The sequence below is a fragment of the Rutilus rutilus genome, assembly GCF_951802725.1.
Source record: "Rutilus rutilus genome assembly, chromosome: 21".
NCBI classification, from domain to species: Eukaryota; Metazoa; Chordata; class Actinopteri; order Cypriniformes; family Leuciscidae; genus Rutilus; species Rutilus rutilus.
The window spans coordinates 18,369,288-18,397,035 of NC_140226.1; the positions used below are offsets into that span (position 1 = coordinate 18,369,288).

The window sequence follows — 27,748 nt, forward strand, 5'->3', positions numbered from 1 at the left end:
TAGAATTAGAGCTTTTTCTGTAAAATCCTCACAGGAAACCGAGAGAGACATTTAACCACAGGAATTCGCTGTAGAAACACTGAAATCCCAATCAGAGTAATCAGACTGGAATATGATGATGAACAGTTAAAGGGTTAGTTCACCCAAAACTCACCCTCATGTTGTTCCAACCCCGTAAGACCTTCGTTCATCTTCGGAACACAAATTAAGATATTTTTGATGAAATCTGAGCGCTGGCTCACTCCTATGGAGTCTATGGAGGAGTGAGCCAGCGCTCAGATTTCATCAAAAATATCTTAATTTGTGTTCCGAAGATGAACGAAGGTTCCGGGGTTGGAACAACATGAGGGTGAGTAATTACTGACAGAATTTTCATTTTTGGGTGAACTAACCCTTTAACTTGCAATCACTGTAATGACCACTGACAGGTATTATACAACCAAATTATTACACAAAACCACTTCAGCAACATGAACTGACCAAGTAAAGAATCAGTGATCCCATGTAAAGACCTATAAATCTGCAGTTCTCAACTAGCAGACGGAATCCAAACCTGCAGAGGCAAGATTAGACAATATTTAAAAGTTTATTTTTGCCCCAATCCCATCTTAACAACTGTTTGTGCTTGAAAAGGTTGTTCTGTCAAGAGATTAGACTTTAAAATGACATTTTCAGTGAATGAATGTTATAAGTGTTGGTTAAAAAAGGTTAACAGATCCAACAATTTCTGGCTGTGATCCTTGAACCAGTCTGAGGGACACAAAGATCAGATGCGATTACATAATGTTGTCAACTGTACTATTATTGACATTTAGTATAAAATTAGAGGATGCATGTAGCTTGGATCGGTATGAGGTATGCACACAGAAGCCTGGAGTAATGGCTGCTGCGAATTCAGCTTTACCGTCACAGGAATAAAATACAATTTAAAATACCTTCAAATAGAAAATATTACAATATTACTGTTTTTAATGTATTTCTGAATGAATAAATGCAGCCCAAAACTTTTAAACCTTACTACTAGCCTATTGTTCCCCCACCATTATTAATGAAACATCTTGAACTAGTAATGCTTGCACTAGTCTGAAGGACACTAAGATCAAAGATGATGTGATTACATAGTGTTCTGGCTTCTCTGTTATTGCTTAATTCTTGTGCAGATGATTCTCAATTCACTCTCACTTTCACAACAGCCAGGACAAGCAGATTCCCTATGCAGAACATCCACTATTCTTTTCTGAAAAGAAAAAAAAAAGATACAAAACCATCAACTGAAACAGTGATGAAACTTGCGTTTATTGAATGGCATCGTTGATAATTTGTAATAATTTTAAATTGTATAACTCAGAAAGGTTGTTCCTTAGGATAAGTTAAGCAATCATGATTCATGAAACACATTCATGCATATTCTCTTAAAGCGACACTCTGAAAAGAGATGACCAACCACGAGGAGATGTCTTTCCTCATATCTTGTCTGTATTAAGAGCAGAGAGAGTCTTCAAAGTTCTCTGCCGATGGGACATTCTGGAACATACAGCAGAAAGTGTTTTCCTTTTATTTCATCCAAACAACAGCATGCAATGGTTTTGCAGTGGGGCATGGTTCAAATCAAGCACTCCCTTTAAGTTAACTCACAAATAACACTGGCTAGTGTGCACTAAGGACATTTTTCTCCTCCGTTGATTTGACAATCGTCATGAGTATTCAGGTTTTATTCCAAGCACAGGATGGGGAAAAACACCAATGACTAGAGCAGGCATGAAGGAAAACTCTTATAGCACCTTAGTCATTTAAACTCCACGTCAGATTACCGGCCTTTGAACACATGCAGTAGACACTCGGGAGTAACAGTACTGCATAAAAAATAACATCCTAGAGTACATTTACACACCCCAGACATGCTGCTTTAACACACATTATTGGTCTCCTGCTGCTTTATTCTCCTTAGTGTGTGTCATTTTTGAGAAGCTTTGATGTTCTCTTTGACCTTCACTCAGCTTCCTCCAGTGTTCTTTGAACTGCAAAAGTTGCATACAGATCAGTCTGAGACTGAGAAAAATGCAACTAAGTTAATCCTATTGTCATCCATTCATCTTTTGTTGTTTTTTTTGGAACAAAAATATAAATTTGTTTTTCAAAAGTACTGCTTACATTATCTACAGTTTTGCAAAAGACGATAAACAGAACGAGCATTTCCAAATGCATACCGCTGGTCCGGGATCCGGTTATAAGTCAATTTAGCAGACGAGTGTCACGGATGGATTGATCAGAGAGAGAAACACATACAGTGGGCGGGGCCAAGATGATTATATGATTGACATCAAACTGTAGCAGCAACATTAGTCATCAAGATTACATTTAGGTATTAATACCAGATTTATGTACCATATGACATTTTCCCCCAGTATATTCTGCACAGAACTACCAAGTCTAGGTGCATATGATTATTATAATTATGTTTGAGATAAATACAAATTTTAGCACACAGTAATTGACTTGAGGCTGTCCCAAACACCAACTAGACAATTTGGGACTTTTGATACATTTTAGGTTTTTGTAAGTTTAAATAAAGCTATTTTTTTCCAGTTTCTGATATTGTGATGTTAGTGAACAGTTTGGGAAGTGATATTCAAATCAAATAAATGGCATGTACAGTAATGCATTTAAAAGCTTTAAAGCTGCAGTAAAACCCGATTCTAACTTGTACAATGGGATTGATTGTATTATTGAACATGATAGTGACATTAGCGCCATGGACAGAAGGATAGAGCCTGTGGAAGCTTTGTTGTGATGGCAGCAATTATTTCCTTTGCAGGTTTAAGGCATATGAGGTGTGTTCATCAGTCCAACACACTTCATTAATGACAACTCGCCCTCCCCTCACACAGTTTTGTACACTCACTGTGTGAATGAATGTCAGAGGTTCTCCTCATCAGAGGTATTTCAGTAGCTGCTGCAGTCACTTGGCTGAATAGCGAACATGTTTGGTTGAATCTGTTGTGTGTTGTGAGAGGTGCAGTTCAACACTGTTGATTGTGATGATGATGATGCTGAGGATGAAGATCATCTGGAGGAATGAAGTCCTTCAATGCAGTGTAATTATCTCGTTGTAGTCTTTGAGTCCGGTGAGTCTTTCTTCGCTTTTTGAGATGAGGTTGATGGCTGGGTTTTGCTCTTTTTGGGGGTGGAGTCCTGAGGTTTGGATTTGGACTGCGACGGGCAAGGAGGTCTGGGCTGCTGGGGCTGTCGTTGCGTTTCATTGGCTATAGGCTGTCGGCGAATGCGCTGAGGCGAGGGGCTGTCGGTGCGAGAGGTGGCGTGGCTCCGAGGGGAGGTGCTAATGCTTCGAGTGGAATTAAGAGTTAAGGTACGAGTAATAGTACGTGTGGCGGTCCGACTTCCCTGTGAGTGGGAGGGGCCTGAAGATGGAGGACGGGGTGGAAGTGTTTTTGAGGGGCGGAGCTGAGGTTTAGGTGGCTGCTGATGGATGTTTGTGTGCAGACTTGCAGACTTTTGAATCCTGGGATTGACAGAACTTTTGGTTCTGTTGGAGAGAGGAAAGAATGAGTCATATCACTCAGAGCTATTATAGGATAGTCTGTATAAGGTTCCTTACATAGTTTGTCAGTAAAAGTGCCAAGCTAAATCTGAGGTTCAGTTTTCACAATTTTACATTTCACATTACGAGCAAGAAATTTCAAAAAAGTAAGTAGATTTTATAAACAGACATCCAAATGTGATGATGCCTCTGTCCTAAAATATAAAGGCAGCTATATATTTTATATATTTTTATATACAGTTTGTATTTTTTTATATCCTTTAAATGTTTTACTTTCTGTGCGTTATAACCCACAATTATAGAGTACTGTTAAACCTGGAGAGAATCATAAAACTATAGCTAATAATTATTTTGTTATACTTATTTTTTATACTCTTTTATAAAAAAAATTCCAGGTAGGGAGTAAGGGAATTCTGTATTAACAAAAAAAAAGGTCCAGCTTGAAAAAATAATACAAAAAAATATATGTATATATACACACATAATTTTGTTACATATATATTTATTTAATTTATAAAATATTTATTTTTGCCATTTTTTCCTTTATTATATCATGTATATTGGACCACGAGATGGGATTCAAACTGCACTGCCCACAAGTCTATAGGTTCTGGCAGGCACATTTTATATTTGACTGATATATAAATACATATATCACAAACACATATCAATAGGCCTTTAGATGGAAAGTGAAATTCAGTGAAATTCAGTGTGTTCAAACATTTAACTGGTAGTGTAGATTCAAATGAATGACTTCTAAATTGCAATTCTGTTCCACCAACCTGTATTGAATGAAAGACACAGATCTCTGGGTTTGCAGGAGGGTCGTGCCCCCCAGTTGGTCAGAAGACCCCCTGATGGGTGTGACAGGCCGAGGGATTCTGCTCCTAATTCTCCCATCTGCTCCTCTCTCTCCTCTCTTAGAGTCGTCTGATTGGTGGGTTTCATCCTCAGATGCAGTGGTTGAGAGTGTAGGGGAGGGCGAGGAGGCGGAGCGAGAACGAATCAGATGTATTTGTTTGCGCTCCAGAACAAAGCGGGCCAGCTGTTGTTGTCGGCTTTTGCGAGTTCGCTGCAACTGCTCCTGACTCTGCGATGACTTGTCTGAGCCCATTTCCTCCTCCGACATAAGAACAGGAATACGGCTCTGCCTCTGTGGGAGTGGCTTTCTATTGGGTGACTCTCCCTCCGGTGGAGACATGTCCTTCTCATCCTCCACCTCTGTATCTCTGTTTTGTTCAGGGGTCGGAGATTGACACTCTTCCAGCTCCTGTTCCCTTTGCAGGTCGACTTCTGGCACGACACCTTCTGGTCCGACTTCCATTTTGGTTTCTCTGGAGACTTCCTCCTCAATGGCTGTAGTCTCTGGCTGGTCATGTGACTCAGCTAAAAACACAGTCTCTGCTTCCTCTCTGCCACTTTTATTTACTTTTTCTTCAGCCTGTCTGCCATTTTCACCTTCTTTTTCTACTTTTTTCCTCTCATCCTCTTCCCGTTCTACTGTAATCCTCTCTCTATTGCTCTCCTTTTGCTCTCGTTCACTGACCCCTTCCCTCTCCTCTTTCTCTCCACCCGTCACCTCACACTTAGGTATCACCTCATCCAGTCCAGGCGGGCGATGTCTGGCTGTCATGACATTGAGATGTGTCGTCTCAGCAATGTGGATGAAAGTGCGCTCCACCTTGGTGAAAGGCGGCGAGCAAGAACCGCTGGTGATTACAGCTGCAGATGTCATGATGATAGGTCTGGGCTCAGACCTAATAACAGAGGAAAGAGTCCCAGGTTCGGATTCCTCTGGTATGGGCCGCTCTCCCTGCGGTGTCAATGCGGCGAGTGTTCCCTGCCCGTCTCCAGGTGAGACTTGCCCGTTACCAGCAGACACAAGCACTAGCGTGCGTGAGCCCTCTTCCTGGTCGTGGTCCCGGTGGGTGGGGGCGAGTAGGGTAGACGCAGCGCCCTCCGGACTTCCCTCACTACTGCGCGGGCTTCCGTCACTGCCAGAACCTCCATTCTTTGCACCCTCATCTCTGAGATCATCAAACATCAACACACCGGACACAAAGTCGACTCGCTTCATACGCTGAGAGGAAGACGGTGAAGGTTCAGCCACTGCGATCTCCTGTAACAATGCAAGAAAAAGAGAAAAGAAATGAGTGAAGTAATGTTAAAAGAGCTGGATAAGTTCAAATTAGTATTAGTATTAGAAAAATAAATATTTTTTTGCTTAATGCAATTTAATGCTTAATGCAATTTCATATACAACTTCTGTCAGGACCACTATCATCAAAGATGATTGAAAATTAGCATACAGTTTGGATTGGTGGTATGGTTCTGTTCTGGGCAAGAACTCCCTGCAGCCTAGCAAGGACAAGAGAAGGGACAGCAGCAATAACCCCCCTTAGGGTAAACAGAACAGAACCAACATAAATGTATTGCAGAAATCATTAATGTTCAATAATGTAATGTACAACATGATTCAAGAGAAATTAGTCTGAATCGAAGAGGAATATCAGAAGGCCAAGTCCTGACTGGATGAGAGGAGGAGCTGGGGATGGAGGAGGGTAATTAATTAGGGTAAGCGAGCTTGACTGATGTAACCTGCCAGAACTAACTCTGCGATTGATTTTTGATCAATTTAATGCATTATTGGAGAATAAAAGTATCATGAATTGTAGTATGTATTGAAAATTGATCAAAAATGTATCATTAAATTGATCAAAAGTTCAAAATTTCATAATTTTGAAAATGATAATAAAAATGATTAAAACTTGAACTTTTGATCAATTTAATGCATCCTTGCTGGATAAAAGTATTCATTTAAAAAAAAAAACTTAAACCTTTGAACGACAGAACGTTATTGCAAATCAGGTTTGTTGGCAAAATGTACAGAATTTTTCAAGCTGTTTGCAATGAACAAATCAAACAAAAGTATTTAAAATAGCTCAGCTATGTGGTTTCCCCAAGTTCAGCTGAAAATGCAACTTTGAAGACTGCAGTCTCAAAATTATTCAACCCCTTGAATAGAATCTCTCACAACAGTACAAATCTGCAAAACAGGTGTTGTCTCAAGCACACGTGATGCAACTAATCAAGAACTTCATTAGTTGCACCAGGTGTGCTTGAGCTAGAACACATGAAATATCTGAACTAGCCAGGTTTGTTGAGTGTCATGTTTGACTGCATGTTACTAATATGGCTAAGTCAAAACAATGGTCCAAAAAGTTAAAGAGAAGATATCATCACCATCACTAACAAGGAACAGGATACAAAAAGCGAATGCACTAAAATGTTCCTAGAGACACGGTTGGAAGCATAGTTTGCAAGCTCAAAGTTAAAGGAACAGTGGTTATATTTTCTGAGACCAGATTGGGTTCAGGAAAAACCTCAAGTGACAGCAAAAGACCTGGAGCAAGACTTGGTGGCAACAGGTAGTAAGGCACGTACTAAATGCATGCGGTTTCCATGCCAGAACTCCAAGACATTCACCACTACTGACCCAAAAGCACAAAAAAAGTCAGCTCCAATTTGTTCAAAATCATATAAATAAGCCACAGAAGTTATGGGATTCTGTTCTGTGAGGCGATGAAACAAAACTGGAACTTTTCGACCCTATGGATCAGCGGTATGTCTGGAGGAAGAGGAATGAAGCATACTGCATACATACAATTACTTTAGTTTGATTTGTTCATTGCAAACACCTGAAAGTCTGTAAATTTTGCCAATAAACCTGATTTGCAATGTGGGTTGAATAATTTCGATCACAACTGTGTATATATATGTATATATATATAGCCTATATATATATAGAAATAAATAAAAGTAATTAAAATAAAATTGTATATGCACAATAAGAATACAGAAATTAAAAAACAATTTTGGACCACATTGTGAGAGAAGAGACCACAATTTAGTCATTTTTCTGATTATTTACTTGTGATTTGGTTGTATACAAGCTTTGCAGGATTGTCTTTTTAGAATGACATACATAGTTAAAAAGGCACAAAAGTCCATTTTACAGTGTAATATTTTTTAAATGATTTAGCCCATTTGTGATTTCAAGTGTAGACTCAAAGACAGTGCTCAGCCAACAGTATGTACAGCGATGGACACAAACAGAGAGAATGAGACAGAGGAATGTGTTAGTACAGCAGCATGTTCAGCTATCTGTCCAAAGACTTATACTTTTACAAAAGCCAAAAATACATGCTTGTACATAATACTATTAAGTCTACTATATAGTCCCTATAGTGTTTATTGCACTAGCTATTTTGTGAAAGACTCTTGCAGTTGAAGTTTGACCCTGATTCACACATGTAACGCTTCTATGAGCAGGTCTGGGATTACCTGATGATGACGAGTAACATTTATCAGCAATAAAAAGTCCAGCGTATGATATAAATTTTGACTAAAAAAATTTCTTCAAATTTCTTCATAACAATACTGATGTGTGAGAAGCCATCTACATGGTTTTAGACTTTTCCCAGCACGTTATTAAATAGATAGAAAGAATACATTTTAACGTTTTTCTATACAAACAGACGTTGCTAAACGCTGTTTCACGCTGCTCGGAGCTCAAGGTTTGTCTCTGGGGAGTTCAGACAAGCTCAAAGATTGACCCAGTTAGAGACAGAGAATGTGAGAGGTTATGAATGTTGAATGGCATGAAGCAGGACTGCAATTAAAAGCTGTTCGGCTTATAATGAATTTAGCATAAAACATGGTACTACATGTAACAACACTAAGATTCAGAAGTAATGGACATCATTATTTACAGTCTCTCAGTAAAGCAGAGAAGAAATTTGTGACTCTTTAAATCTTTATCAGCGTGGAAATACTACATTTCCTGGGCAATTATTTTCTTCATAAGAAATTGAAAGAATTTAAATATACTAATAAAAAGATATTTGTCTTGTCAGATTAAATCTGATCAAATGTGTATAAGCACTACCTTTCAAAAGTTTGGGGTCAGTTTGGGATTTAAAAAAAAGAAATCAATACTTTTGCATTAAATTGATCAAAAGGTAAATACATTCATAATGTTACAAAATATTTATATTTTAAATAAATGCTGTTCTTCTGAACTTTCTATTCATCAAAAAATTCCTAAAAATGTATCACGGTTTCCACAAATATATTAAGCAGCACAGCTGTTTTCAACATTGATAATAATAAGAAATGTTTCTTGAGCACCAAATCAGCAAATTAAAATGATTTCTGATGAAAAAAAAGGAGAATAATAATTTGTGATGGATCCTGTGACATTGGGAAATGGCTACTGAAAATTCAGTGTTGCCTTTACATTACATTACAATATAATAAAAAAGAAAACGGTTAATAATTTCAAAATATTACTGTTTTTACTGTATTTTTGGTCAAATAAATGCAGCCTGGGTGACCATAAGAGAATTCTTTCAAAACCATAACAAATATCGTCAACCCCAAACTTTTAAACAGTAGTGTATTTGATGCCTCATCAATTAACAATCTTTGGGATGCAGAAATCATTACTATTACCGGTACTATTATCCTGTATAACAAATAAAAACCCGGGTTCATTTACAGCTGAGCTTTTGTATACATATATACACTCATTCAGTCTGTGCTACTCTTCTCCGTTAGGAAGACATTTGGATCAGCTGTTTCACACAATTCAGACTACAAACTCTTCTGAACATACACATTACAGTTCATTGGTGATTCCAGATAAACAGTGGTTGGTGTAAATTGCATTAAAACACCCAAAGCAAAGCAGCACAGATGCCAGGAGCCAACTGCTATGAACACTGAGTTCCAAACCAATATTACATAAATAATGAACTTTGTCTTTACTCATGTGTTTTTTTACCACTCAGAGTTTGGTGCAGTTGGCCCAGCGAGGCAAATTATAGTTTAAGAAGAAATTCTACATCTTCAGCAAGATGGTTCGCATATGCATTGATATCCAGCATTGAGTCATATAGCATTTCTACAGCATGAATTTTAAGTGAAACATTAATACACTGACAAAAAAATCAATCTCCCAACAGATATGTACATATCTCAACTGAACTGAGGCTAGAGGATAAAGCGATAATTTCAATAATGTGTGAATGCTACTTAATTTTTCATAGGAAATATCTAACTCTTGTGCATTAACCAGGCACAACCAACTTGTCTGTCTGTGAAAATGTGACACAATCAGCCAATCAGAAGCAGTGTTTTATTGTTAACTAAAATTAAAACTATAAAAAATTTGAAATGTTACTGAAATAATAACTAACTGAAATAAATGTTTAAGTTGAAGTACTAAAATTACAAAAAAATAAGTTAAATAAAAATGACAAAATCACATAACAAAATTACAAAAACTTAAACTAAAATTAAAAAGAAGACAACAAATATAAAAATAAAAGCTAATTCAAAACATTAATAAACATTATAATAGTATGTATGTATTTATGTATGTAAAAAAACGTAACACTTGTCAGTTTATTGCATCGTGCCTGATTACTACACAATATGTGATCTAATTTCTATGACACCGATACCGCGCTTCTGCATTCAAAAGCTTATTTATGCATTGATTTATGTGACTATTGTGACTTTAAACACTAACGTAGAATGTCAAGTCTAGGCCCAGGAACAAAAATGGCAACATTCATTTGCTGAATGATAAATTATAGTCAAGTTCAAATATCTGCATGTGTGCATCAAACCATTAATGCATGTGTGACAAAACCAAAGAAAGAGGCTCAGTCTTCCTTTTACGCTCCTATTGCCTTGATCTCTATTGCACTTTGATATATAATATATATAATATATCTCTATTCCAGAACTTTATAAATTTCTCAACTCACTAACTATTAGTCAGATGTCTTGACATAGAGGATGTTGTTTATGTCTTTCTTGCCCTCAGATAAACACTGCTTAAGTTCACATAGAACCTAATATCCCTCTATCTGAAAGCAATATGCATATGTTTCTGTAATACTGACTTAAATAATTATGGAAGAGAAAATCATCTTTAAATTAATTTTTATAGCTAATATGGAAGACAATGTGATATCACAATTAATCTAGGCTACATGACCAAAAGTATGTAAACACACACCAAACCGACATTCAATTGTTAAGCATATTTTTTAAACCATGGCCATTTACCTAAAAATGTTTAGGAGGAGGTTGTACGGCTGTATACCTGGGCTGCGTTTAACTCCACTTTTAGAAATATACTCGTGAACTTCCCTAAGCATTTCCCCTCTGGGGGATCCCCATCGCCATTGTGCGTTCAACTTTGTCAAGTGGGCGAGGGAAGTTTATTTGGACAGACAATCATCTCCTTGATTTTGACCAAGGGAGTAAATCTACTCAAAATGTACGCTTCAAGCAGATCCATGGACCATGTAGACGATTTTAAGCAAAATTGTTCAAAGCCCATAAGTACAATCACTTGTAATGTAACATAATTGCTACTGTTGACCAATAGGGGGCACTGACACCAAATTGATCGGGTGTGGTCAGTCTTGAGTGATAATTACACACATAAAGTTTGGTGTCAGTATGACAAATATTTCCAGAGATACAGCCTCAGTTGCAGTTTGGAATTATGCCATCAAATTCATTGATGCGGTATACGAAAATGGTTTTGTCTATTGACACTGTATCCACAACTTTTTGCCGACATAGGTTGAAGATGATCTGACTTTTGGACGAACTAAGGGGAGTTCGAAAAATTACGTTTTTAAAGAAAATCAAAATAGAGGACAGGAAATTCGGCCAAGTCTGACAAAATTGTTATCTATCTTCTCAGCATGACTCAGAGAATCAATTAAGAGCAGTATTATTACAATAGGCATGCTGCACCGAATCTTAAGAGACCAGTCTCTTGATTTTTGGTCAAACTGTTCAGTAGTTATAAGCAAAAATATCCATTTTCATATCTCCTGACCAGTAGGTGGCACAGTGGCGAAACACCGCACATACCCTCAAGTTATGCTTGTGATCTGGATAGGAAACAGCATTGCGGAGATCTAAGCATTGCCTCATGTCTATTTTGGCGTATTCTTCGTCAAATCTGTTTGACCATTATACGAGAACGGTTTGACAAATCAACTTGAATTCAGAATTGAAAAACAATTTTTGTCTGCATCGTCTAAAGATCATCTGGTTAGATTTTTGTAAAAATCGGTTGAACGGTCTAGGAGGAGTTCGCAAAAGTTCAAAATGGCGGATTTTTTGTTTCTAGCCCTTAAGGTTCAAACAGTATTAGCATAAATGTGAGTGCAAATTTGGACAGTTGGTGGCACTAGAGGGATTGAGTTAGAGACTCTAAAATTGCTGTCGTTATTGTTCAGACTGTCCTCTATCTGTGTGCAAAATTAGGCGGAAGAAGAAGAAAGAAGAAGAAGAAGAAGGAGAACAAGAAGAAGAGGTATTGCATTTAAACACATTGCAAGGGTTCCGCCAGTAGTGGGCAATCGCGCAACTTAAGCAATGATGCACATCCGTGTAAACGAGATGGGGGAAAGTTAGCGAGGGAAGGGCATAAAAAAAGTAGACTTAAATGCAGCCTTGTTAGTAAAGGATGTAGCTGAAACAGCCAAATTCATTAAATAGAAATGTGTGTCCACATACTTTTATCCATGCAGAGCATTTCATTCAGGCCTATTACTCACACATTGGACATGTGTATACACAACTCATTCTCTCTTTCTTTACTCATTTTCTCTTCTATAAATTGAAAACACTCTGCTTGAAATGCCAGAGGATCCAAGCAAATGGATTATTTTATAGGTCCAAAGCCTTTGAACCCTGCACATGCTGTATATGATTAATGTCACACTTTCTCTCGGCTACGAAAGACCCCAATCAGAATCTATATAAAGAGATCCATCAGTTCAAATTCTGTCATGCTTGCTTAAGAAAGCCATTCATCCCGCCTGGAGGTGCATGTTGTGGCATTTGACAGGTTCTATATATGCTGAGATCATACTGATGCGAACAGACTGTGCAAAAATAGCTTAGCAAGCACTCACTGTCCTTCTAGTGTCCTATACGAACAAACAGCAACGTACCCTTTTTAAGTAACTGCTTTTGGCCGACATTCAACATTGAAAACACAATCACACTATCAGCCTGCATCACATCTGTCCTCTTACACAGAACATGATGGTGTTATGAGATACTAAGAGGCCAAAGCAACAACAACAACAACAACAACAAATTATATTCTCATCACTTTAGTCAATGTGTCCGTCCCACCTGACACCAGCAGCTCTGCAAACATCCTCCAAGGAGGTAAAAATGTGTTTTTTTTTTGCTTTTCTTTTCTTTTTTACAAAATATTTAGTGTACAGTGTCTTTTTGAGTAAATACATCTTACAGCATTGTACATAATTGCTTTGTTTTGGAGAATGATTTATCTTTCTCCAATTGGCCCAAGTAAGGGGAAAATTCACCCAAAAGTGACAATTCTGTCATCATGTCATTCCATACCTGTATGAATTTCTTTCTTCTGTGGAACATTAAAGAAGATATTTGTTTTCGTCCATGCAATGAAGAACAATGTGGTCCAAAAACAGCACTGACTTTTGGACATTTTTCAAAATATCTTCTTTTGAGTTCCACAAAAGTCATAGGGGTTGGAACAACATGAGGGTGAGTAAATGTTAACACAATTGTAATTTTAGGGTGAACCTTTTCATTTAAAATATCCAATAACACATTTCAGTGTAGCTAGAGAGGATCTCATGTCTCGCTGACACACACACAATCTCTCACACACGCACACGGATCTCACAATCACAGACCAAGTTTATTGCCCAAGCTTCCATAATTATTTCTTTTCATCTATGGGCACAAAAGCGGGCACCGTACTCCTCTTCTATTAAAACGGCACCACACGTGTGCATCTGTGTACGTTGATGGTGGGTGAATCATGTCTTGTTCATAAGTTTGGCCAGCATTTGCTGAATGTGTAGGCGTGGTATATTTAGTACAGAATGCCGGGCTCTGGGGTTGCCCTGCAACAGGGGCATGTGTCTGCGATGGGCGTGACGGTGGGCGGGGCTGCTTTCAGCTGAGCGGCTGCGCTGAATGGCCGCTGCCCCGAGGGCGGGGTCGTGGGGGAAGTGCTCCGTGTCCATGGTATTGGAGGAAAACACGTACGACGCCAGTCTTCTCAAATGGGCGGGCCTCGGGAATGAGTGATGTGGGTGTGGCCTGTCCTCCTCCAACTGAAAAAGACCAATAAGAGTGGAGGAAAAGAGGAATCAGGCTGAGGAAAAACTAAAACGCGAAGTATTGAAAAAAATCGTGTCTTTTGTCTTTTTTGTGTGTGATGTGTGATGCACACACAAAAGCACACCAATAAAAAACAAGTGATATACGATACATTATATCAAATGGGTGGTACAAACACATAGATGTGCTGTAACTCGTTCAGAGGACAAGACCAGCCCACATCTGTCTAAACGCTAAAGACAGGCTTGATTAAGCTTAGGTGTGAGTGAATGTATGTTCTACATGTTGTGAAGGAGCCACCGTGTGCACACAGACCCCTGGACCACCGAGGTGAACGTGATTTCACCAAGTACAACATGTTCCTTGATCAACGTCTTTGTTGATCCTGGAACAACATTCCGATCAACCAATCAGATTTTTGGGGACAAGATTACAGTTTATATCTAGTTTAGGCTTACAACCAGGGTTAGGTGCTTCTACATCAGTGTTATTCACCTATCATTTCCCTCAGATTTTTGATCCCTTTGAGTAAAGACAGGGATTAGGACAAAATTTTCAGACAGAAATGATGTTCCAGGATCAACAAAATATGTTGATCCAGGAACATGTCTTACTTGGCAAAATCACGGCGACCGTATGACCAATGAGCAAACTAAGCTTGGCTGTAAACTGTTGAGCATGACGTGCACACACACACACACACACACACACACACACACACAAACACACAACCATAGAACCTTAAAATATGCAACTAAACACAAATGTATAGGATTACATAACACACTCACATATACATCAGGGGGGCGTACATACACTTATATACAAACAATGTATGCTAATTATCTTGCAATACAAGTTATCAGTATCTTAAAAGAGACTTTCTTGTACTGGTAATGTCATTATGTAAAATATGACATTGTACAATCAAAATAAAATGTAAAATAAAATACCCTAACCCTAACCCTAACCCACCCAGCAGCTAGGAGCAAATGCTAGTAGTATATCCTAACACTTAAACACAACCTAAACACACACACACACACACACACACACACACACACACACTAGAGCACCCAGTAAGGGATATTTGTGGTTTCAGAAAGTGACTTTCAAGATTTCAGGAACTTCACAGAATCTTGTTTAAGCAGGGTTTGTTTGTTATTTGTTCAAATTAGTTAATGCATTAGATATCATGTACAACAACACTTGTACATTCGTTCATATTAAATTAAGGAATACAACTTGAAATGTTAACAATGTTCAGCTGTGTATCACAGGAATAAATTACATTTTAAAATATATTAAAATAGAAAACTGTTTTTTTTTATTGTAATAATATATATTTTTTTATCAAATAAATGCAGCCTTATTGAGCTGAAGAGACTTCTTTCAAAAACATTAAAAACCTTATCGACCCCAAAAAGGAAATATATCATAAATATAATATTAATAAATTCTGTACCAAATGCATGTACTAATGTTCACCCTTGTTGTATGCTGTTACCGTTTTATTTATTGTTTATTGTGTTTATTCACAAAGATGGAACAAAACCAAAAAACAAACCAGTGTACCGAGTACAGACATAAATTAGACAGGTGTTGGGTCCTTAGAAGCATGTAGCCTAGTCTTTCTCTAAAAGGCTTATAAAGACAACATGAAATCAAAAATGGCCATCTTTACTTTTAATAAAGTAAACTATTAATTTTATCTATTCATCATTATTCTAAAAAGCCTAAATAATAAATAAAAAGTAAAAAATAATTGCTCTTCCTCTGAAATGACAATCCTTTCAGCCCATTTGCTACAGTAATTTTTGTTGTTGTTGAATATCGTATTTCACTCAGATATGTCACATTACAAAACTAAAATGAGCCGTGTGGTAAAATTCATGTTGACTGTGGAAAACAAGCATGTACTCGCAGACCAATGGCATGTGGAAAAATTATAACATGCAATAAATTACATTTCAAACTAGACTTAAAATGATAGGTCAACCAAAAAACACCTTCATGTTGTTCCAATCCCATAAGACTTTGGTTGATCTTCGAAAAACAAATTAAGATAGTTTTAATTAAAGATTTTATTCAGGCTTTTATTCACATATAAATTCATGAGTCACGCGCTTGGTTCTCATGTGTGCATGATGCATGAAAACCAATACATTAAAATTAATTTAAATCTGTTCATCCTAAATTAAATCTGTAAAATCATATAAAGCGATCATATCTCTTCACAAGGTTTGGATGAAACCGCTTGATTAATATAGATTTGTTTTACGACGCCTTAACCTTTTTGGATCTTTTAAGTTATGGTTACCTGGCCTTTCAATGGAGTGACAGAAACATCTCAGGTTTCATTAAAAACATCTTAATTTGTATTGTGAAGATTAACCAAAGTCTTATGGGTTTGGAACAACACGAGGGTGAGTAAATGATGACAGAATTTTCATTTTTGGGTGAACAATCCCTTTAAGCTTTCAAAAAGCTGTTATCAGGGTGCTAAAGATCATCAAACATATAAAGTGATAAGGTTCGTTCATACACACACTTGCCCAGACATACACACTCAGGTGTGACTTACCGGGCCATCAGGTCCAAACGGCTCCGACTCCCTCCTTCTTGGGCAGGTTTGAGGCAACGAGTGACAAGGTGAATGGGCGGGGCTTGGTCCCAGACCCTGCTCCTCTGCTACAATCATCACCCCACGTTGAGTTTTGGGCCGTACAACAGCCTCAGCTCCACCCATCCCGTGCACCGCTCCTCTCCTTCTTCTCTCCTCGTGGTCCTCAAGAGGGCGTAATTCCTCTGGTTCCTCATCTGTGGTGCCTGAGGTGGTGGGCTCTGCCCCAGGATGGAAGTCTTTCAACTCAGTTTCTTTATCAATCATCACCCACTCCCTGCTGTCAAAGTCCTCCTCTTCTGCTAGCGGGACTGAGCGGATGAAGGCATTGCTGTGGGCCTCCTGGTCACCGTCTGCAGAGACATCATGGCGGCCACCGGCCAGTCTTTCTCCCTGTCCAGCGTCTAAAGAGAACATCTGAGCAGGCTGGGAAGAATAGACGTGCCTGGATGGAGAACCCAGCATGTCCAAACGAGAGCTGCAACAAAACACACAAAGACTAAGACACAGAATCAACTGAACAACAATGTATTTAAAAGTATTTAACTACAGAATACTACTGTTTTTTTGTTTTGTTTTTTAAAGAAATTAATACTTGTATTCAGCAAGGATGCATTCAATTGTTTTTAATTTAAATTGCATAAATCAAAGGTCACAGTAAAGACAATTAAAATGCTACAAAAGAATACAACATTCATTTGATCTTTTAAGCTATGGTTACCTGGTCTTTCAATGGAGGTCAGGTAATCAAATGAAAGGGAACAAATGAATGTTGTTATTTTGAGTGTATAATGTATAATGCTTTCAACAAAAGTACTGGTGTTTAATTTCTTGAGCACCAAATCAGCATATTAGAATGATTTCTGCAGGATCATGTGACACTGAAGACTGGACTAAAGACGCTGTAAATTCAACTTTGTCATTACAGGAATAAATTACATAAAAAATGTATTAAAATAGAAAACTGTTATTTTAAAATTGCATTAATATATTCAAAAAAATCAATGTAGCTTAAGAGAAGCACAAAATACTTTTTTCAAAAAAATCTTATCTATCCCCAATTGTTTAAATGGTAGTATATGTTTATCCACAAACTGCTATACAGCATGCTTTGAATAAAATTACAGCAAAATAACTATAATAAATTTATATTTGTGTTTCATCGAATCAGACGCTATCCCAAATGTTGTAGTTTGGCATAATTAGCTACAATGTGCTATTATTTCTGTAAACCTTTAATATTACATTTAATAATTATAATTTAGACACCAATAAATATGGTCAATGTTTACTATATCAAATATTATAATATTTATTACTAATATTAATTAACAGTCCTATGAGGTAATTTCATAATTATATAATTAATGATAGATTAATCAGAAATGTCAACAAAAAAGGTTGAAAAATATATATTTTAAGATTATACTTAATTATACCCATTAAAAACTGCATTAATCTTTAATTTTACTCTTTTTTTTTTAGGCATGCCAAGCCATTTTGATCTTAAAAATGCCATATGTTTCCATAATAAGACAAGCATGCACTTTCCTTTCAGTAAATTCCCAGATGCCACCCGAAATGTCAGAGAAGAATGTTATAGTGCAAAACAAAAACCTTACATGATTTCTTCTCAGAAAGCCACTTTTGAATGCTTTTATTACCAACAAGACACATGAGGTCGAGTGACCTTTAGAAAGCTAAATGTCAGCCAGAGGGATAGAGTGATAAATTTTACCGTTTATCTGCACCATCTCCTCTATCCTCTGCAGCAGACAGGCGGTCTGATTCTGGGCTGTTTACTCTCCGGTACCTTGGAGGGCGGGCCTGAGCGTCTGCTTCTCCGCCCCTCGCTGGGGAAACTGACCTCCCTCCTCCGGCAGGCTCTTCCCCATCCTCTGATGCTACTTGTGTCTAGGAGGAAAAGCCGTTTTAAACACTTAATTGATCTAAAAGCATGTTTCAAACTAATTAGAATCCAATTAATTTGAATAATTGGGCTTTATACATCAAAAAATAGTACCTTACTGATGCTGATCCTGAGTTTGTTACGATTGAAGTCAGTTTCATCCCATCCTTCACCACCAGGTGGGGCTGGAGCAGGTTCGCTAGGCCTCCTGGGTATCAAAGCAGGTGGGGCGTTCTCTTGGTCATCTTCAATTAATTGTTCATCTTGCAGAACATCATCAGTGTTTTCCCTCGGTAATTCACCAGGTACCAGTGTCACATTCACCACCCTGAGAGAGACAATTCAAAGCCATATCAGAATGGCATCCATATCATTCAAAACCATATAAGAATCACAGTCATTTCAAATCCCATTGTGGAAATGGCCTGATACTGTTGTAATAAGCGTAATCTTACCCCACGATGGCAGCAGTTTGCCGTGTGTTTTGTTGCGGTGGTGTGTGTGTGCTGGTGGGGAGGGCCGTATCTGTTCCAGATTTTTCCCAGTCATACGGTTCATTTTCTGTTATCACCCTTTCTTTCATGCTGTTTTCAAATACTGACATTAGCAACTAGACCAGGAAGAAGAAAAGAAAGAAAATTAATTTTTCATTTATATATATATATATATATATATATATATATATATATATATATGAAGACCTCCGATGCAAAAGCCTCTGAAAGCCACCTCTGTCAAAAATGAGATAATAATATTGAGTGAATGCTCTCCGCACATGGTATACGTTCATCAAATACTTTCACTTCAGACTCACTAAATCCCAGCCTCAACCCATTCAGAAATGCTGGTACTTGGGTAGAAACCTATAGGAGCCTGATAAAAATTGTAATATTAAACAAAAACTTTAGACAGACTTAGAGGCTTTTGCATCTGAAGTCTTCATATATACTGTATATATATGCCATGCAAAAGTTTAGGGTTGGTAATGTTTTTTCTAATGTAATTGTAATGTAGTCTCTAATGCTCACCAAGGCTGCAGTTACAGGTATTTGATTAAAAATACAGTACAATTGTTTTCTGTTTTAATATATTTGTAAATTGTAATTTATTCCTGTTATGGCAAAGCTGCATTTTCAGCATTATTAAGGCCCTTGCACACTAAGTCCGAAATTCGCATCCGAAATTTTCACACGTTAAAAAATAAATACGACCTAACGTTATGTCAATCACGCTTGCCTCCGAAACTTTCGTCCGTCAAAATAAAATTCGGATCAGGTTCGATTTTCTGTGTTTTTCGCATCCGTAGCAAGCATTTTGAATGGTGTTTTGACAATTTAGAGCCCTCGAATCATGAATATTCACGAATACGAAAAAACGCATGCGAAAATTTCGGACTCAGTGTGCAAGGACCTTTAGTCACATAATCCTTCAGAAATCATTAAATTACGCTGATTTGGTGCTCAAGAAACATATATATATATATATATATATATATATATATTCCTTCATCTTTTTTCTCTGACGACCACAAAAAATCTTTCCCAAATTGAATCAATATGCTCATTAAGCTATGTACAAACATCTAGCAGTTGGTCTGATTAACTGTTGCCACACACAAAAATTCAATAAGGAGGTAAGAGCACAGGAAGTGGGTGATTAGAGGTGTGTGTGAAGGGTTTACCTGATAATCAGGTTTGGTGAAATAATCCAAATCCAGCACATGGTCATAGAAGACATGAAACTCAGCGGGCATGTGTTTCAACAACATCCTGTGCTCATAACGCTCTTTAATCTGTCCCACCTGCTCCTGTTCACCAGACACACATTATAGACACAATTAACAACTCTGAAGGCTTTAAATATTTTAAACAAAAGCTCTTAAGACTGAGTACAACAAGGGTTAATTCCCTCAATTCAGTTCTATTTTCTTCGCTAATGTGAGTGTGAAACAACTGTCTTACCTTATCTTTTATCTTACGCCATGGTAACTGTCCAACAGTAAACTCTACCAGCATATAAAACAACGACCACAAATCATCATGACGACCCATTTCCTGTTAAGAAGGGGGAAAAATTGGTCTTCTTTAAAAAAATAAAACATAAATCTCATTGTATCTTATTCTGGCCAAGAATCATACAGTTAGATATTGCATAAAGCCAAATGAACATGTTTCATGAATATGTTTGGATTGTGTTTGGTCAGTGGGCGTCCTCTCTGAAGCTGACACTACACTTACCTTGTTTTTATGAGCGTTAATGGAAGCGTAGCGTACTGTTCCTCTGAACCCAGCCACCGTCCTGGGCTGAAGCAGAACATTTAAAAGAGTCTCATAATAAGAATTCATATCACTTTCATTTTATACTTCAACACTTTGGTTGGAATAAGTAAATACATAATCAAAACAAAGCAAACATGGAAAGGAAATATAAGGAAGGGTGGAGCAACAGGAATTATGTATAGCTACTTTTCATAACTTTTTTACCTTTTTGGGGATTCTTAGCCTGATTGAGTCTAATTAATTTAAGACACAGGAAGTTTCTTACATAGAGATAGTAAAGGTGTAGGATTCAGGTACAGTATGAGAAGGTACGGCAGGGGTGTGTGGATATGTCCAAAGGGGTATGTTGCAGGATTCAGCATTTGAAATTTAAGGGCACAACCATTAGGGAGGATTGTGTAATTTCTAAAAGCCTTCAGAGGGTAAGGAAGGAATCTTTCCAAAATTTTGGAAAACTCACAATATGACTGTCGCTATGGTAACAGGGACAAACATCTTTGGCGGGGGAGCATGCGATTCAACATGAGAGCCAAAACAGAACTGCAAAACAAAACTGAGAAAAGTGAAACATAAAAATGAATTCAAACATACAAATAATAACATTTATTAGTGAAAGGCAAATAAAATAAATAAATAAATAGGGATGCATGATACATTAACCCACTGGAGCCATACAAATTACTTTTATGATGGATAGATCTCAGTAACTATTCACTCCCATTATAAAGCATGGAAGAGCCAGGATATTTTTTAATATAACTCCGATTGTGTTTGGCTGAAAGAAGAAAGTCATATACACCTAGGATGGCTTGAGGGTGAATAAATTATGTGATCATTTTCATTTTTGGGTGAACTAACCCTTTAATGGAATTGGCCAGAAATGTGATATCGGTGCATCCCTAGAAATAATTCCTGAAACATAAAGCATCACAACTAAATATAAAAACTGCACATGCAAGAAACAAATGTGAAAAATGTTGCTTATTAGGTCATTTTTGAGCTATTTCCATTAAAAAATAAATAAAATAAAACATTTAAAAACTAAGACAAATAGTATTTGAGAGAATATAAAGAAGGAAGAAGAAGAATCTACCACAAAATAAAGCAAAAGCAATACTTACTGGCCGCACCTCCCCATTTGTATTAGTGTACTGTCGTGCCAAACCAAAGTCCAGCATGTAACACTTCCTACAGGTAGACGGCAATCGGCCCATGGCAAAATTAGACTAAGGATAAGAGAGAGACCAGAATCAGTTGACAGAAGCCAGGTAAATGGATTGGGAAAGATAAGAGATGGAAACAGTGAGACGTACAGGTTTAATGTCTCGGTGCAGGAAGCCCACAGAGTGAATGGCTTCAATAGACTCCAGGATCTGTTTCCCCAACCGTAGAGTCGTGCTCATACTGAACGTCCCTCTAGGCATACTCCTCCTGAGATCAGCCAGATTCCTTCCCTACAGAAAGAGAGAATCAACTGCAGTTTCTTTCACACACACATAAGAATAAGAAGTTTAAAAAAATACCGTACCTGCAACTGCATGACAACGTAATTGAACTTGTCATTTCTTCCACATCCAATAAATTTGCAAACATGATTCTTTCCTGCACAAGAAATGAAAGCAGTAATGTCACAGATATTCCACTGAAATCACACATATTACAGCTTTTTCACTAATTCGCACATACGAAACACATTCAGCAAGCAGGTACAGAGGCGGTGACACTAGGAATTCCAGCATGTCCTCCATGAAGGTTATAAAGACATGTGAGAGCGGCGAAAAAGAGAGGGAGGGAGAAAAAGTGTGGTAACCTCACTTTCCTTCAGTTCTTCACGCTCATTAGACTCATACAGACTCCCAGTGGTATGCCTGAACTACAGCTGAGGCTAACTGCCTTGACAGGCATGAAAGTCACAGTGTGTCTCTGTGTGTGTTTCATATGTGCACATCTGAAAACATTATGATGGGCATATTAACAACAGATGAACTGTCACATATTTTTACAGATCCTGCTTGATGCCTTATTATCTAAATACAAAGATGTACTTTACACTACCCCATATTTAATGTTTTTGAAAGAAGTCTCTTATGCTCACCAAGGCGGCATTCATTTGATTAAAACTACAGTACAAATTGTTATATTGTGAAATTTTATCACAAATTAAAATCACTTTTTCCATTTTAATATAATTTAAAATGTAATTTATTCCTGTGATGGCAAAGCTGAATTTTCAGCATCATTACTCCAGTCTTCAGTGTCACATGATCCTTCAGAAATCATTCTAATATGCCTACTAAAGAAAACACTGATTCAGTGAAAAAGTTTACTATCAGCAGTTTATAGAGGATACCTAAATGTTGTTTTCTGACACATTTGTTGAATATTCCTTGCATTAAGCCACTAAAACAAAAATATGAGGAACAAAATCACTAAGGGCGAGATTTACTAAACAGGGCAAATTAGTGTGAGAGCGCAATCCCATAAAAGCGCGTTGGAGTGGAAAGTTCTGCGCATGATCTACTGATGATGCGCAAATGAAAGAACACAGATGCAGCCGGATCATTTCCATAATGACCAACACAATCTACCAAGCTTTTTTGGGTAAATTTAGTAAACCTTAGTAAATTCATTTAAATACTCTCCTCCCATAAATGTTGCGTCTAAAAGGGAAACTCCTATAAATGCATATGCAACAAGGTCAGCCGCAAAAATAGCCCTGTGTCCCGCCTTTTCAGCACTAATTTCTCCCTGCGTGTCTTTAGTACATCCTGACAGTTTTTTAACGCCAAAGGAGGGTTTGCACTGGCGCCAAGCTGTTAGTAAATCTGGCCCTTAGTGTCTTGGAGATGGATGAGATTGATAAAGGCTTAACTCAAATACAGTTTGGTGCTGCAAGTGACACAATGACCGGTGCTGTTTGTCAACAGCTAACTGATTAGCTAACTTGAATATGACACTAAATGCATACACATCCTCTCAGTCTCCTCACCTTGAAGTTTCTTTAGCACAGCAACCTCCATCTTTAGCACTTGTTTGGGCTGTTGGGCGGATTCCACTTTAAGAGCCACATTCTCCCGTGACAACAGGTCGCAGGCCTCATATATCTCCCCGAACCCTCCACCCCCAATCTTCTTCAGCTGAATACACAAACAATAGCAAGGTCAGTCATAGCAGAGCATTGATTTAACCTGTGTGTCATCATTTCCACAAGCTTTGAGACAGAGCTGGTCTCGCAAAATATACGCTCTTAAAAAAAAAGGTTCCAAAGATGGTTTTCACAGTAATGCCATAGAAGAACCATTTTGGGTTCCCCAAAGAAATTTGTGTAAAGAACGTATTAATAATCTAAAGAACCTTTTTTCCACTATAAAGGCCCTTTTGTGCAATGAAAATTAATGTTACAGCTCCTTCTTGGATTCAAAGATGCCAATAAAGAACCTTTATTTTTAATGTACATCGTAAATAAACATGCCCTGAGAAAGTCCCTTAGCTAAACAGGACAAGTTCAGCTAAAACAGCTAAATTCACAGAAGAGAAAAGCTTTTGTGGATTGTAATAGGCAGGATTTGTTTTACATGCAATAAATTGTATCACAAAATTTGATTGCCTAAGTTATTTGAGCTGCTCCGATCTCTGAGCATATTACTAAACTCAAGAAAGATTTAATTCAATTCCGTGCATTTCAATTCTAGTAGCATGCGCTGAACATATCGATTAATCTTGGCTTAAACATGCTTTATCACGTGAGTTATAACAGGATTCAGTTTAAGCCAGTAACAAATGAGTCAGACTCAGCCATCCCCATCAAAGATATTATTACAGTAAAACAGCCACAAATCATTTCTGAGGACATCTGCTTGAAGGAGAAGTGCTATGAACTGGCCCACAACCAAATGGTTTGGGAGAATTTTGGAGAGAAGCCAGACTGAGTTGATTTAAAAGCATCTGCTGTCATATGTGGACCATTTTGTCCTGTGCGATTAGGCCACAAAGGCAACAGACACTTCAGGCATCTTTATTCCATGAACACACTCCCACCTAAATATAGACAAACACACACTTACCACTTTCCAGCGCTCTTTCACCAAGCAGTTGGGGGGCAAGATGTCTACCTGCTCCCCCGCCCCGTTCATGTTTTCGTCGCCGTGGACAACGGGCCCTACGCACTGCATCGGCTGGCCAGAACTTTACCAAACCCTGCCATTTACCTGAAACACAGTGTGCACACAACTGCTAAACTAGTTTGCCACAATATTGCATTTTAAAATATTGCACTGTGGAGTCCAAATACAACTATTTTTTATTATTAATTATAATTTGAGCAAAAAATATGAGTGAAAAAAAAACCCTGAAAGAAATAACAGGGATTTGAGAATGCTTTCGTATTTGGTATATTCTCATTTTGCTTACATAATCGTACATATTCCTCATTCATTCATAATAACCTTTCTATTTGATTTTTTACTTAAACTTTCTGAGTATTTCCTGTTTTAAATCCTGACATGAAAGTATTCCCCTAAAATAATAATGAATTGACACATTCAGAAAAAAAACTTGAATGCAAATGAATAGCTTAAGGAAAATCATCATCTTTAAGCTCTAAACGCAAAAGAAGTATCTACAAAACCAACCCAACACAAGACAAGTGACAACAAAAATAGCACTGTGTCTATCAGAATGAAGAATACAATACAGACACCAGAAGGAACAGACATATGTTTCTCTGGAGGTCATAATCTGGGCCTGGGCTTTTTTCCATAATCAATGAACCCTTTTTAAGGTCGTACAAAGGCATCCGCTGCAAAAATTTGGCCAAAATAACATACATTTCATTCATTCCAACAGTCTTAAACCATTGTTAAACATGCTGTTTACAAAAACAGAGAATTCTGAAAACAGTCACACATATTCAAAGACCCTGAACAAGAAAAAAAAAATCCTCTACCGCCTCTTCGAGATTTCTGTAATGTCTGCAGCAGAGTATCAGGTATCCACTAGAGCCGGTCAGACACAGAGGCCCTGTCTGTCAGAACTGGACTACACCCTTAAGCATGCTCTCATAATGTTATAGGCACTTATTAACCATATAAAAATGGAAACAGCGATTATTTTTCACATGCTTCTAGTTTATATTCGCATACTCTGTGTATGCTTAAATCCTTAACATATTTCAGACATTTCTTCCTGTTTACCGTTATAAAACACAATCACTCTCACAATCACTAAATTTAATTTTCTCTCTAAAGAATGCAATGGGTTATACATAGATCTAATTAATAAAACTGAAAAGACTCTCACCTTAACACTTCTGACACCTTCATCTGAGAAAGTTAATGCATAGCCATGTAGGCCTAGGTATTTTAGGGAATACCTCGTCTTATTCTCCACCCTTAACATCCAGAACAGCAAATCAGGATGGTATTTCAGTATACATAATTATTCATAATTATACCACCAGAAAAAAATCTATCGACTTATTTTACAATGCAATGGATTGCTCAAAAACACATATAAGGTAAATGCTTTAAATGTCAGATAAATGTATAATTTATACAAATAATGTATAGTAATGTTATGGCAATGTACAGTAAAAACTGGCAGCTGTGGATGTTACAAGCACTAAGGGATGTCATATTGTTTGCTGTATTTTACTCTCCCTAATTATATATGTCATTACATAAAATAACTTTTATAGTAAGCGTAGTAAACATTACGTAACAAATAATCTTGCAACAAAAAGCATGATGATTAAAAAATCAAAAACAAACTCTCTAAATAAAATCTAAACAACTGAGACAATCATGCAAAGAATTGTGGGAATGCCTATTTATCATAAATTATAAGTTAATTTGTACCTTTTTACTATAAACATAATTTAAATGCAAGAATATAAGTATAACAGTTAGGCTATATATAATATCACTATAAAGTAATTCATACTTTTTTTTAAAATGTATTCAGTACTGTACAATAAAAATTACTCATATTCTATAACACTTTTTACAGTAGCCTAGGCTATATAATAGGCCTAACTTACATTAAATCCATTACTTTATATAATGCTTAGCAGATCATTTTATAATGTTCAGTCAGATGGTTTGAAATATCTTTAAATGTGTTTTATGCTGAATATCTTATACACAGACACCTGATTTAAAAAACCTGACTTTATTATTAAATTAAGTGCAGGGTCCAAAGGATAAACCTCAGTCTCATCATGCAGCAGGCTCTCCACCTGTTTGCCTGGACAACTCGTAGCCTACACTTTAACAAAACGATAATGACATTCTGATTGCATAAGCATTCGCTGAGAGCACTTCATTATTCTGAGTTAACTAAATGTCAGGCGCACAGGACTGCGTGGGCTCAGTCTCCTGACATCTTCAGCTTCTTTCTCCGCAGTGCCAAAAGGATCCGTCTGCACGGACCCCACCCAAACACGGTCTCATCCAATGAGCAGCCCTGAAGGCTAAGCCCCGCCCCCAAACCGTCGTTTGATCACCGTCCATTGGGGCAATGCCTAACAATCATCAGCACATTCCCCTGCTCGAGCCTGAAGCGAAAAGCACTTTGGGATATGTCGTTCATCAATGAGACAATAGACATATACGGAACTGGTCATTGTCAACTCTGAAAAACTACAACTCCCAATGGCAGGCCACGTGAGCTGTTGACGTACAGCTGCATTATGTGGCATGTAATGTAAATTATTCATGATTTTTCTTAAGCATAAATAATATATATATAATATGGGTTAGTTTCTATTTTTGACTCGGGCCCGAGTGCCTTAACAGTTTGTCGAGACCGTGACAGATTTTGTTTCGCGTGCCCGGTTGGGCACCTGGGCCAGCGCAGCATCACTAATTGACAAGGTGCCAACATACACGGGACAAGCTCATTGCTACTGAGCAGCGCTTTGTTTAAAAAAATCTTTTGGCAAACAAAAAACGATCTACTAACCTGTTCTTCTGTCGTCGGAGTAAAATCTCAAATTGAGAGTTTAAGGAGAGCCGCATAATTCCGTTGGCGCGACCGCTGCGCCTCTTCCCCTGGTTGATGCTGCACCATTTTCAGCCTCCTCTGCTCCTCCGCTCCTGCACTGATTCAGCATCGCACGGATACTCCCACTATGCACCGCGCACATGCGTGACAGAGGA

At 37.6% G+C, this 27,748-nt stretch overlaps 1 protein-coding gene across 2 annotated transcripts; it reads right to left on the reverse strand.

The window, feature by feature from the left end:
- Positions 1-1,273: 1,273 nt before the first annotated feature.
- Positions 1,274-27,692, reverse strand: ttbk1b (tau tubulin kinase 1b). Of its 2 annotated transcripts, none has more exons than XM_084393658.1 (15): positions 27,552-27,692; positions 24,656-24,799; positions 23,581-23,728; positions 22,120-22,193; positions 21,905-22,045; positions 21,713-21,817; positions 20,550-20,615; positions 20,274-20,366; positions 19,994-20,119; positions 18,768-18,922; positions 18,427-18,640; positions 18,142-18,317; positions 16,365-16,881; positions 4,342-5,678; positions 1,274-3,544 (listed from the first exon to the last, which is right to left on the reverse strand). In XM_084393658.1, exons 2-15 carry the CDS (start codon positions 24,761-24,763, stop codon positions 3,100-3,102), a joined length of 3,705 nt encoding a protein of 1,234 aa, XP_084249784.1. In that variant the 5' UTR covers positions 24,764-24,799; positions 27,552-27,692; the 3' UTR covers positions 1,274-3,099. The 2 variants fall into 2 exon arrangements, with proteins under 2 accessions (XP_084249784.1, XP_084249785.1); XM_084393659.1 differs by lacking the exon at positions 27,552-27,692 and adding an exon at positions 25,890-25,982.
- Positions 27,693-27,748: the final 56 nt, after the last annotated feature.